We start from the raw sequence: 13,063 nt of genomic DNA, 5'->3' as shown, positions 1-13,063 counted from the left end.
TAGTCTTATGTATATGAAAGTAGTTTTATTGATCATGAAGCTAATTTTTTTCAATATTACATGTGAACAACCTCAGTATTGAAATGTTCTTGAAGATTCTGTCAAAAAAAAATGTTTTCAGGAGAATATTAGAAAGGTTGCAATTTTCACATTTTAAAATATAAACACATAAAGAATTCATTTTCAATTAAACTCACTCTTATTACACACCACCAGAGTGTTGAATTTTCAACAGAAGACTTTCATGTAGGAAAAGAGAAGATAGAAATTATTGAAAATACTTCTCTCTTTATTAGGAAAATTCAGTTCCGTTGGTGGCAGGCAACTGGAAGTGAGGCTCCACACTTTGCCTTAGATGATGTCTATATTGGGCCATCATGTCCTGATATGTGTAATGGAAATGGTATCTGTTACCATGGTGAATGTGTTTGTCAAGAAGGTTACCAGGGTGAGCACTAATGTCTTATTTGTCAGACAGTATTCTATTGGATAACCTAAGGTCATGTGTTAAATTTGTAGATATTCTGTTATATCATTGGAATACAAATTTTGACTTTTTCTCAGAAAAAATACTGAAATTGACTGCTTTTGTTTAAATTATCATCAAACTCACTCAGGTTTAAATTTCATTCTCTAACCGTTGACAGGACCAAGTTGTACAGCCCTTGTTCCCTTGGAAACCAGTATGAGTGACAGGTTTGATGGTCACAAATTTAGTTCCTCCTGGGAGAGAGTGATTGGTGGTGAGATTGGTACAAGTTGTGGTGTTTTGGCTAGAGGGCAGTCTTTGTATTTTGGTTCTGTTGGACCCAGAGAAGGCAGAACAGCTCAGTTCAATACAACAGCTACAAAGTAAGTTAGTTTGTCTGAAACTTAATACCCTTTCACCTCTTTTCCTTTCTATAACTCCTAGAATAATATTTTACACATATAAGATCAATTTTGCACAAATTCAGACACTACATAATAACACAAGTGGGACAAAATAGTCATGTTTAATCTATAATCACCAACAAGTGATTTTGCCAAGTGTTTTAAGGCAATTTTGGACAAATTTTGGTACTGAGTTTTTTTGTTTCCCCTAGGATGTTACAGTTTTACATCCGTATTGGCAGTTCAAATCTGGGATTGACTTGTCAGCTTCCGATAAGTCGGCAGGAAGACATCTTTATTCAGTATTCATCCAATAGTGGGATTACATGGCATACACTACATCAATTAGATGCCAAGTCTTTCAGTACTTCACCAGAATTAGTCACTATAGCACTACCTAAAGATGCTAAAAATGAACAGACTTCATTTAGATGGATACAACCATACATAGAGGATGGTAAGAAACAAACATTTTTTTGAAGTTTAAACAAAAAAGAAAAATAAGTACAGGGAAAGCCATAATAATACTTGGAACTGAACTTAAGAAAAAGAACCAACTATTCCTTAGTTTTCACATTTTTCAGGAATAGAGATGTCATTTTCGTGATTTTAGTGGTGATTTTTGTGTGTATCACTATCAGTAAATGTGTTGATATTGTTTTTTTCTGTAGATATTCCCAGATCTCAGTGGGCTTTGGATAATGTATTGATTGGTGCCAATGATACGTGTGCTAATGGTTTTGAAGACGATTTCTATCCCGGTGAATCTAACATGTGGTACATGATTCATGGTGGCGAACCACAAAGATCTTGTCAATCTAACAACTATGCATTGTACTTTGATAGTGAGAAAGGTAACTGATAAGAACATAATGTTTTGATAATATGAAATATTGTTTAAAATACTGAAAATGAGAAACTTATCAAACTGCATAAATTTCTAACAATCTCCATGTCTTTGTTTTCAGGAACATCTCGCTATGCAGAGACCTGGGATTTCCATGTAACTCCATCTACTTTCCTTCAGTTTGATTTAGCAATGGGTTGTGGTAATACTTTCTCTCATGAGAGTTCAGTGAGACTGGAATATTCACTAGATATGGGTAAAACATGGCAGTTAGTCCTTCAAGAATGTGTACCTCCAAACATTGGATGTGATAGTTTCCATAAAAGCAGTGTCTATGTGTCTGACCTGTACTCCAACAAAACCAGGGTTACTGTATACTTACTACCCTATGTAAGGTGAGTCAATTCTGCTAAGTTTGTTGTTGTTGTTGTTGTTGTTGTTGTTGTTGTTGTTGTTGTTGTTGTTGTTGCTCAGTGTTCCCGCTAAGTTTTTTGAGACTGAGCAACTTATGGAGAAGGATAAAAACTGGAAAGTGTGACATAGCGGCCACACTTGTGGGGCCATGGGCAAATGGTCCGGAAGGGTGTATCCCCCCATTCGGCCGAAGGCAAGAAGCAAAATCATATTTGCAATATGAAGCTAACACTTTTTACCTACTCTTGGATGCTGAATAGAGAGGAATAAAACTCTATGACAACATTTCATTTAATCATTGATTATACTTTATTTGTATATATTTTCTGCTTCATTCTTGATAATTGGAGATAAGGTTGCGCAAAACATGAAATTTGACTGCGAGAGCAGATGGAGACCTTACATACATAGCATGTAAATAAGCCTTAGCAGGAACAAGTTGTTGTTGTTGTTGTTGTTGTTGTTGTTGTTGTTGTTGTTGTTGTTGTTGTTGTTTTATTCAAAATAAGTTAGTGACAAACTGTATGTTACCCATGTTTGAAGGGAGGAGGGGAGGTGCAAAATTGGAAACAGAAGAGTATATATGCGTATCTCATTCTTATACATGTTTGGAGTGTAAGAGATGGGAACTGCACAGATTATAATTATAACGCAAATCACGAAAAATAGAGGAGTGTGGCTTCATTCACAGGATAGTTATTCCACCAAATTTTTGATGATTTTAATTCAAGGTTTTGAATTTGGTTGATTATGTGAGCTCCAGTAAAATTGATAATCTGGATAATTGAACCAAAAGTTATATTGCAACAGTGAAAGTTTTGAAAGAACCAAAACTTATCAAAAATAGATCTATCAGATATGCATGATTTGAATAATTTATACATTGATATTTCCACACCCAGTTCCCCAGCCACCAGATTCCGTTGGATTCAACCAGAGTTTACCAGTCGTAAAGACAGCTGGTCATTAGATTATATATATCTAGGAACTGAATGTACATGGATGTGTTCTGGACATGGTACTTGTCAACATGGACAGTGTGTGTAAGTATATATAGGAACTGAATGTACATGGATGTGTTCTGGACATGGTACTTGTCAACATGGACAGTGTGTGTAAGTATATCTAGGAACTGAATGTACATGGATGTGTTCTGGACATGGTACTTGTCAACATGGACAGTGTGGGTAAGTATATATAGGAACTGAATGTACATGGATGTGTTCTGGACATGGTACTTGTCAACATGGACAGTGTGTGTAAGTATATCTAGGAACTGAATGTACATGGATGTGTTCTGGACATGGTACTTGTCAACATGGACAGTGTGGGTAAGTATATATAGGAACTGAATGTACATGGATGTGTTCTGGACATGGTACTTGTCAACATGGACAGTGTGGGTAAGTATATATAGGAACTGAATGTACATGGATGTGTTCTGGACATGGTACTTGTCAACATGGACAGTGTGTGTAAGTATATATAGGAACTGAATGTACATGGATGTGTTCTGGACATGGTACTTGTCAACATGGACAGTGTGTGTAAGTACTGAATTGGCATGGATGTGTTCTGGACATGGTACTTGTCAACATGGACAGTGTGTGTAAGTACTGAATTGGCATGGATGTATTCAGGACATGGTACTTGTCAACATGGACAGTGTGTGTAAGTATATCTATAGGAACTGAATTGGCATGGATGTATTCTGGACATGGTACTTGTCAACATGGACAGTGTGTGTAAGTATATCTATAGGAACTGAATTGGCATGGATGTATTCTGGACATGGTACTTGTCAACATGGACAGTGTGTGTAAGTATATCTATAGGAACTGAATTGGCATGGATGTGTTTTGGACATGGTACTTGTCAACATGGACAGTGTGGGTAAGTTGATGACATGAGACATGTCTAATATGTCATCAGTTATAATGTACTTATGAGTTTTGGGTTTGGCAAACAAGAATGAAACCGTTCGCATGAATTAGCATTCATTATATGACATGAATTTACAGGGTTAACATTATAAATCTCTTGCCTAGAAGTGTCTGTATTTCATGATGGCACAGTAAAGGGTTGTACATGGAAAACTAAGTGAAGAAGTTTAATGAGTAAATGTTATTTCTGTATTATCTTTGGCTTTCGTTCAAAAGTTTTGATATATTCTATTTGAGATATGATTCAGGTTATTTTGCTTTCACTGCATGTACAAGTTACGGTTATCACAGTGTCAGTTTTAAAACCAATGTTTTAGTTTCATTCCAAATGTTATGATATTTCTTTCTCAGGTGTGATTCAGGATATTTTGGTCGTTACTGTGTACCATTGAATCCACAACCACCACTGATGAAAGACAACTTTGATACTTCTATGAATCTTGAGAAGTGGCCGCAGTATTACGGAGCTGAGATCAGCAGACATTGTGGTACATTGGTGTCTGGCAAAGCCCTTGTCTTCTCCCAGGTATGTTAGCTGATAAACAGTACAGATTATTGAATGCATCAGATAAAGGCAACAGAAAATACCATGCTTTGTTATGCATGAAACATTAACATTCATTTTTAAAGCAAAACTAACAATTTTTTAAAGCAAAAAATGTAGTATTTCAAAAAACCATGATGAAAATGAGAATGATACAATACACAATTGTAATAAGAATTCTTTTCAGTGTAACTATGTTTTAATGATGTACATGGTTTCTCTCACAACTTATGTAAAAAAAAAAATCTGTTATATCCATATGATAATTACAGTGAATTCCTGTATTTCATTTTAACCAAGTCAGTATGTTTAGCTTTGCTTCATCTTTACTGCAGCTGGGGTGAAATCCAGTTCCAGATTTCAAAGAGGACATTCATGACATTTCAAGTGTATATTTCACAATGTATAATATATATGTATTAAAGTTGACTGAGTACCATTGAAGTATAAAAGACAAACAATTCCTTCTATTTTACTATTCTAGGATGATATGAGAATGTTGATATCTAGAGAATTGGACAGCGTCACAATGGAATATGTACAGTTCACTATCAAGTTTGGATGTACTGCACCAGCCGACAGTGGTATCGTTGTTGTTGGTGAAGAAAGTGGCCATGCCGATTGTTCACGTGGTATTCTGGTTCAGTACTCCAATAATGGTGGTATCATTTGGCATTTATTGGAGGAAATAATGTACCAATCAGAAAACAACGAACCAATTCCAATCAACATCAAATTGCCACCAACAGCTAAAATGAATTCAACGAGATTCCGGCTTTGGCAACCAAAGAATTCAGGTGAGTGAAGATCAGCATACAGATTTATACAAAGGTTATAACATTCTGTTTATTTTAAACCCAACCAACACCTGGAAATCGAAGACCGTCAACATCATTTTGTTGGTTATATCTGATATACGACGCATTCATCAAATGTGGAATTACTGTCTTGCAATATAACATCAGAATAAAATATTTAGGTTTTTTTTACTGAAACCATTGAAAGCACTGAAACTTTTTATTTTTTTATTTTTTTTTTTTTATAATTTTCAGGTTTAGAGAAGGACACATGGGCAATTGATGATATTATTTTTGGTGGAAATAGCAAACAAGATAGTATCATTAGTGAAGCTTTTGATGATGGACCATCAGAGTCTGATTGGTTGTTCTGTCCTGGTAGTCATGTTGGACCGTTCTGTCCACCCAGACATCCGTCCCTTGAAATAGGAGATAAAATGTAAGTTTTCACTCTAGAAATCTGATTGGCTGTTCTGTCCTGGTAGTCATGTTGGACCATTCTGTCCACCCAGACATCCATCCCTTGATATAGGAGATAAAATGTAAGTTTTCACTCTAGCAATCTGATTGGTTGTTCTGTCCTGGTAGTCATGTTGGACCATTCTGTCCACCCAGACATCCGTCCCTTGATATAGGAGATAAAATGTAAGTTTTCACTCCAGCAATCTGATTGACTCTTCTGTCCTGGTAGCCATGTTGGACCATTCTGACCACGCTAGCACCCACTTTTAACCAAGGACTGCTGACTGTTTGTATAATTTCCCATAAATTGTGTCTTTTTTAAAGTTCATTTTGCATTGTCATCTATTATTAAGACATAGTATTTTTTTTGTTGCCACCAATTTCTTTTAAATCATGTCTCCATTCCATCACATAGAAATATTAAGTACTTGAGGGGGGGGGGGGGGGGGGGGGGGCCAACTGTTCTTCTATGAAGACTTGTTTTCTCTTGTCAGTTTATGTGAAAATAACTTTAATCTTCAACTGTCTTCTTCATCTGTACATATTGATTTGTTTAACATTGGTAGTATTTGTTTTCAGTTATGACAGAATGGCACTGGTGTTTGGTGATAATACAGGTGAACATTCCATGACAACAAGAGACATTCATGTCACTGAAGAAACTGTACTACAGTTTGAGGTATAAGTTCTACCTTGCATGAAAGTATAGGTTTATGTGTAAATGATTTTGCCTGACTTTTAACACTACTGTACTCATTGCGAGCCATGTTTGTTTTTATTTGTCAACCTTTTTGCAACTGAAGATCAATAAATTGACTTATATCATACCTACATGTTCCAAACTATACTATACTAGTTATTAAAATCAAGTTTTATTTCCACATTTTTTTTGTGTGTGTATTTGATATGAGTTAAGAAGCAAAATCTTACATTAGAAACATACTTCACCAATGCTGACTTCACTGCTGTGGAATATTTGTGTCCACCCGTGGTCTTCTCTATTGCCGCAACTTTTAAAATGTCAAATTACATTTTTACAAAACATAAAGATGTTTGTTTTTATTCATTCCATTTTGTCTCCTTTAGATCAATGTTGGTTGTAGTGAGCAAGGTTCAGCAGAGAATGCTGTGTACTTGGACTACTCTCAGGACTACGGTGCTAACTGGAAACTACTACAGCCATTATGTGTAGGAGCACAGAAAGCCAACAGTGTCTGTGGTAACCAAATGTTACCAGCAACTATCTATTTCAGAGGTGCAGCAGAGAACTGGCAACGAGTTATGATACCTTTGGATAAACTACACATTTGTGGGCAAGTTGATTATTAAAATATACTAAATAGACATCTGAAATGTAATTCCATCATTTTACTCACTGAAAGTGTTCAAATGAAAGTGTTAATTTTTAAAATTACAATTAAAAAGTTACCACCATTTTTTTTGACTAGTTGAGAATGTCAAACTTTTAGTGTGACATGCAGTTGTGATAATCATTTGATAAGCTTTTTGTACCATGGAACTTTGACTTCTTGTCCAAAACCTGCTTCCAAAGAGCACCCCTAGTGGCCAAACTATATAATCTTTTGTCTTTTCAATGACCAGGATATGACATGTTGTACTACTGTGTTTCCTTTTGCATTTTTACCTCTCTTTATTTAAGGGAAGAAGGGAACATGACATTTTGTTTAATTGATTGCAGGTAATCCTACCAGATAAAATAACTAGTTTTGTATAACAGAATTCAGGAAATAACCACTTGGCAAAGAATAGGTTTTTAAAGGGAGGATCAGTCAGAAACCAGTAGTAGCATGCAAACTTGTAATTAGTACATGGTTTCTTGATAAATAAATGCAATAGCTATATTATATAATTAACAAATGTACTTGTTTCTTTTCATCTAGGAATGTACGTTTCCGTTGGTACCAAGGAGTGTACAAGCCATCAGAGACATCCATTCCATGGGCTATAGATAACATATACATTGGTCCTAAGTGTCCAGATAACTGTAATGGTCACGGTATATGCCTTGCCAATCAAAAATGTCAATGTGATGTAGGCTATACAGGACCAAACTGTTATGCTGTACAGTACAACCCTTACTTCTTGAAAGAATCATTTGAAAGTAAGTATTCAACTCCTTGGAACAGGATTACTCTGTCACTATCCAACAATCCATAGAGAAAAAATTAGATTGAATTTATTTGGTAATGAAATAATATCACATAATATAAATTACAGTACTATCCAGTGTAATACAAGAAAGCGAACAATACTTACTAGTATTTTCATTGTGGTCCTCAAAATTAAATAGACCGGATCTTAGAAACTGAGAAATTGTATGTGACTAATATCACTTTGTGAATATGTGTTGCCTATCAACTTTTGTCATGAGAATCTTGGAAATCATGATTTTTTCAAAGAATGCAATATGCGATAGTACTGAAATGTCAAAAGCTGCTTCTGAATAGCACACCTAGTGGCCAAATTATGCAATCTTTTGTTTTTTCTGAAAAGTGGCCTATGGTATACTAAACTGTCAGTGAATGTCTTGTTCTATATCATTTGTAGGTGATGAAGTGAATGATAAGAAATTCCTTCAATGGAGTGGTGGTGTGATTACAAAGAAGTGTGGAACTTTGATCACTGGTAAAAGTCTACACTTTGTTGATGATGGACTTAGAATGTTGGTGACAACAGATATGGATCTTATCAGTACAAGGTGAGTAGAGTAAATTTGTGATTATACCTCTGTTTCTTTGTATATAAGACTTGGAATTTATTGTTTGGACTTTAAGAGAGAAAAACCATAAGATTTCTGTGTATAATGTGGAACACTTTTGCAGGAAGTTAACTTTAATATGGATATTTTTCTAAAAAAAATGTGTCACACATTGAAAAAATCACACAATTGCATAATTTTTTAGATTTTAAACCTTGACCTTGCTTGAACTTCGATTTACCATACAACTGAGTAAAATATCCATACAGTGTAGGCTGTGGCAGTAGGACTTTGATATCAGTGAAGTTTTAACAGTTTTGAAATTACAGATCTAGCTCAAAATAATTATATTATATTTTCAGCTCTCTTCATTTCTACATCAAACTTGGTTGTACAAACAAACCACCAAGTGTTAAAAATCACCCAGTGTTACTACAGTTCTCTAACGATGGTGGTTTGTCCTGGAGTACCACGGAGGAACTACATTTCATGCATGATACGAACAAACCAGCCTATGTTGCCGTGGAGATACCTAACATGGCAAGAACTAATTCTACACGGATACGTTGGTGGCAGCCTTCAGATGATGGATCATTCTTGGATGAATGGGCTATTGATCAGGTTTGTTGTAGCCTAAGATTTAGTTTTGATGCAAAGGAAGAATCATATGTTTCACAAACGTAGAACAGAACTGGGATGTTGTGTTGTTTATATCAAGAGTAAAACTTAAAGTTATATCTTATAATAGATTCATAATTTTTTTAGAACAGCTGAACACTTGGGGATTTCCATAATGATATAACTAAACACTTGCAATGACACCTTATTTTGTCTCCATACCCAGTTTTCTAGATAATATCTAGATAGACTTGTACATGTAGATGACAATGAACACTTATCAAACTTTCTCATTTTCAATCTGCATTATTAGCAGTTACAACTGCCGAAATTTTGATGTATGCAAACTTAGCATTTTAAGAGTTGATCAAAAGTTGAATGTTTTTCAAAAATAATCTTGTTTGACAGATCTTTGTTGGTGGCTATGTTGATGGTCAGATGGTACTAGAAGATGATTTCACATCCTCCTTACAACAAGATGGCAGTGGTATCTTCTCTCTCCATGACAGCAATTGGATGTTGTATCCAGGCAGCCAAGTAGAACAAGTATGTGGCTCTCACATAAATGCTCTACACTTCACAGGCAATGGATTGATGAGATATGCTATATCTGCCGACGTCATGGTTACCAAGTATACATTCCTTCAGTTTGACTTAGCTATGGGATGTGCTCCCAATAATCTTTGCTATGGTAAGTATCAAACAAAACAGAGTATAATTTTAGTAATCAATTTCTGTAGATTTAATGAATGAATAGTGATCCTAAATATATTGAAAGTATAAAACTACCTAAAATATGGAAAAACTGTCAGACTTATTTGCTTCTTCAGAAATGTTTTCTGGTAACTGCATTATTGTGATTTCATGAAAATTGATTACATATGCTTATCAAACTTGACAGATATCAACTTGGAGTATTCCATTGACATGGGTAAACACTGGCATATGTTGTTTGAAGACTGTCTGCCTCTGAATGTTGACTGCATGAAGTACCACATACGTAGTGTGTTTACAGCTGATGTCTACAATGGATGGAATAGGATTATTATACCTCTACCTTCTCATGCAAGGTAATCAGTCTTACTAGTTTGTGTCTTTTGTAAAGAGATGTTCATATATATCAATCATCAAGATAGCTATTTCACAGAAATGAATATCAGTACCCTTCACAAGTACACGTACATGTACGATACATATCATTTAAAACAGCGCCCTCTAGAGGTACACAACAGATGATGACATGCAGACTCGCCAGTTAAAAGCAGGTAGAAATCACTTTAACACATTTACATGTAATAGATGACATATTCAACCAACGCTACAAGCCATCAAGGAATCCATCAAAGTTTCCATACTGATATTTGCATACTTAAATTTGAAAGAAAATTACAATAATTGTAATAGCTGTATTAGAACAGTTAAGTTAGTTTTCTTTATATGTAGTGTAAATAAAATGAATAGACAGTTTATTATGATGGTACCATGGCATTTCAAAATAGTAGACTTTATGAAGAACAACTGATTCTATTCTGAAAGTTTTGTTCAAATTCTTTTACAATAATAATATTTCAAAGTGAACATTCTGGTATGACAGGTACAAACATAGCAAAACACATATACTTACCATTAAATTAATGTACAAAGAGATTCAGTGACTGCATAGTAAATACATCTTATTGGGGTTTTTTTCATTTTTTACCTGTAGATCAAAGGGAACACAATTCCGATGGAGTCAGCCGTTAGGTTTTGAACCAGCGCATTCATGGGCCATCCGTTACGTTTACATTGGTGATGAATGTATTGATATGTGTTCAGGACATGGTAGATGTGATGTTGGTCTTTGTATGTAAGTTAAATTACTTTACACGATATCCAATGGCTATTTTATCAGCAATCAAACTTATCAGATATATAATAAATATAACAATTTTGATTTCGTGACTAGTTGAGAAATATGGAGACAGGTATGGCAAAAAGCGACAGCTAATGGCCATTTCTACTCTTTCCCATTCAGAAATGAACAACCAAACTCTAGCAATAAAAAAGGTAGAGTGTGTGTCTTGGGGATAAATTTCCAAGAAAATCAAATTCCTTCAATTCTCTCCAAACTTTGCCATAATATGAAATATTGTTCTGTGTCTTTTTTTTGTAATCATTAAAGAAACTTGGGGTTCACCATCTTGTTGTCAAAGAAATTGTCAATCTTTTATTTTCCCATAGAGTATTTAGTGGCCATATTGGATTTGGTGGCCATACCAGTATTTGGTGGCCATATTGGATTTGGTGGCCAACCATACCAGTATTTGGTGGCCATACCAGTATTTGATGGCCATACCAGTATTTGGTGGCCATACCATGGCCATACCAGTATTTGGTAGCCATATTGGATTCTAAAATGACTAAATTTTGATATCATTTTGACCTATGTATGTATGGTGACCCCAGATTTTTTCCTTGATTTTAACTATTAAAGAATAGGTTGGAGTTTTCTTAAACAAAGTAACAGAAAAAGTTTAAAGGGTTGATTTCTGAGTTCATTCTATGTTAGGATGTTTATCCCTATTCCTGTCACGATATCAACTAATTTCAAAACTTGTACTATAAATTGATTGATTTTTAATTTGATATTGCTAGGATTAGTCCTACTTTTCTAGCATAATCAGTATTTGTATTGAACAACGCTGTTAATTTCAACTTTGGTAATTTCTCAAAAATATGCATCTTTCAACCTGCCATATCAGTTGTCAGTCATTTGTCTAATAATAGTACAAAAATTTGCATGATAACCAGTTTTTTTCTTTGATGTTCACTAGTTGTGATGAAGGCTGGGGAGGTGATTCCTGTGATATCCCATTGAAGCCTTTACCTAAAAACTTACGAGATAAGTTTGATGTACCACTGTCTGCCAAAAGTAAAGAATGGACAAAAATTAATGGTGGATCAATTTCATCTGTGTGTGGTCCATTGGCATCAGGGAAAGCATTACATTTCTTTGGGGTAGGTATATGCATACATAATTGTATCATTTCTGGACCAGTTTATTGTAGTCTGTAAGATATATAGTGAGGTGTCATCCTATCAGCCAGCACCCATGGCAAGCACCAATATCTAATCAAAGCCAATCAACACAATGAAAACTACAGTTATTGTAACATAATTACCAAAGAGTCTTGTTTTTTAGAAAATCAACCACACAACTTCTTTGTGGTATTTTACTAGTAAACGATCTTTTCCTTGGTAAAGACAAGTTAGTCTAAATCAAAATTTGAAAGCAGAATTGTGGTTGAATAATCTGATGAAGATTCAGCTATGAATAGAAATGTTATGTTAGCAGAAACAAAGTAATTTATCAATCAGAGCTTTGAATGATGTCGATGTTTTATAATTTCATAGTTTTACTTGAATCTCTTGACTAGAATTTCTTGGATTTTCCTAAAGAAAATGTCATTTTTGTTGAATAAGAAATATATTTGATGTACTTTCTCCAGGCTTGCACCAGACAGCTGATTTCAACTGATATAGACTTGTCTGAAGTAGAACATCTTCAGTTTTATTTCAAATATGGCTGCATGAGTGTCCCTAGCAACCGTAACCAGGGTGTGTTTGTGGAATACTCAAGGAATGGGGGCATCACATGGCATCATCTGACAGAACTGTTCTTTGATCAATACAGAAAAGCAAGGTGAGAAATTTATCTCGGTATATTCAGATATTTGAAAGAAAACTAACAATATGCTAAGATTGTGTTGCCATAGGAGTTACAAAGGTTGACTTGAGAATGCGAATGAATTGTTTGTGTCAAATAAATTGTGATAAAAGAACCACAATCTTATTAGAAAGTCACAT

At 34.8% G+C, this 13,063-nt stretch overlaps 1 protein-coding gene across 1 annotated transcript in view; it reads left to right on the top strand.

Annotated features, from left to right (window-relative positions):
* Positions 1-13,063, top strand: part of LOC144437396 (reelin-like) — a 48,719-nt gene that overhangs the window by 23,573 nt on the left and 12,083 nt on the right. The window contains exons 26-44 of the mRNA XM_078126365.1: positions 297-448; positions 648-852; positions 1,086-1,330; positions 1,545-1,727; positions 1,842-2,115; positions 3,037-3,177; positions 4,429-4,603; positions 5,106-5,418; positions 5,674-5,857; positions 6,460-6,559; positions 6,967-7,193; positions 7,782-8,002; positions 8,449-8,599; positions 8,962-9,220; positions 9,626-9,908; positions 10,119-10,287; positions 10,923-11,063; positions 12,031-12,214; positions 12,706-12,899. Coding sequence (XP_077982491.1) covers positions 297-448; positions 648-852; positions 1,086-1,330; positions 1,545-1,727; positions 1,842-2,115; positions 3,037-3,177; positions 4,429-4,603; positions 5,106-5,418; positions 5,674-5,857; positions 6,460-6,559; positions 6,967-7,193; positions 7,782-8,002; positions 8,449-8,599; positions 8,962-9,220; positions 9,626-9,908; positions 10,119-10,287; positions 10,923-11,063; positions 12,031-12,214; positions 12,706-12,899 — 3,801 coding nt within the window. The remainder of the gene's footprint in view (positions 1-296; positions 449-647; positions 853-1,085; positions 1,331-1,544; positions 1,728-1,841; positions 2,116-3,036; positions 3,178-4,428; positions 4,604-5,105; positions 5,419-5,673; positions 5,858-6,459; positions 6,560-6,966; positions 7,194-7,781; positions 8,003-8,448; positions 8,600-8,961; positions 9,221-9,625; positions 9,909-10,118; positions 10,288-10,922; positions 11,064-12,030; positions 12,215-12,705; positions 12,900-13,063) is intronic.

The sequence above is a fragment of the Glandiceps talaboti genome, chromosome 1, assembly GCF_964340395.1.
Source record: "Glandiceps talaboti chromosome 1, keGlaTala1.1, whole genome shotgun sequence".
Classification (NCBI taxonomy): domain Eukaryota; kingdom Metazoa; phylum Hemichordata; class Enteropneusta; family Spengelidae; genus Glandiceps; species Glandiceps talaboti.
Note: the sequence above shows the minus strand (reverse complement) of the source record. Positions and strands in the feature narration are given on the sequence as shown.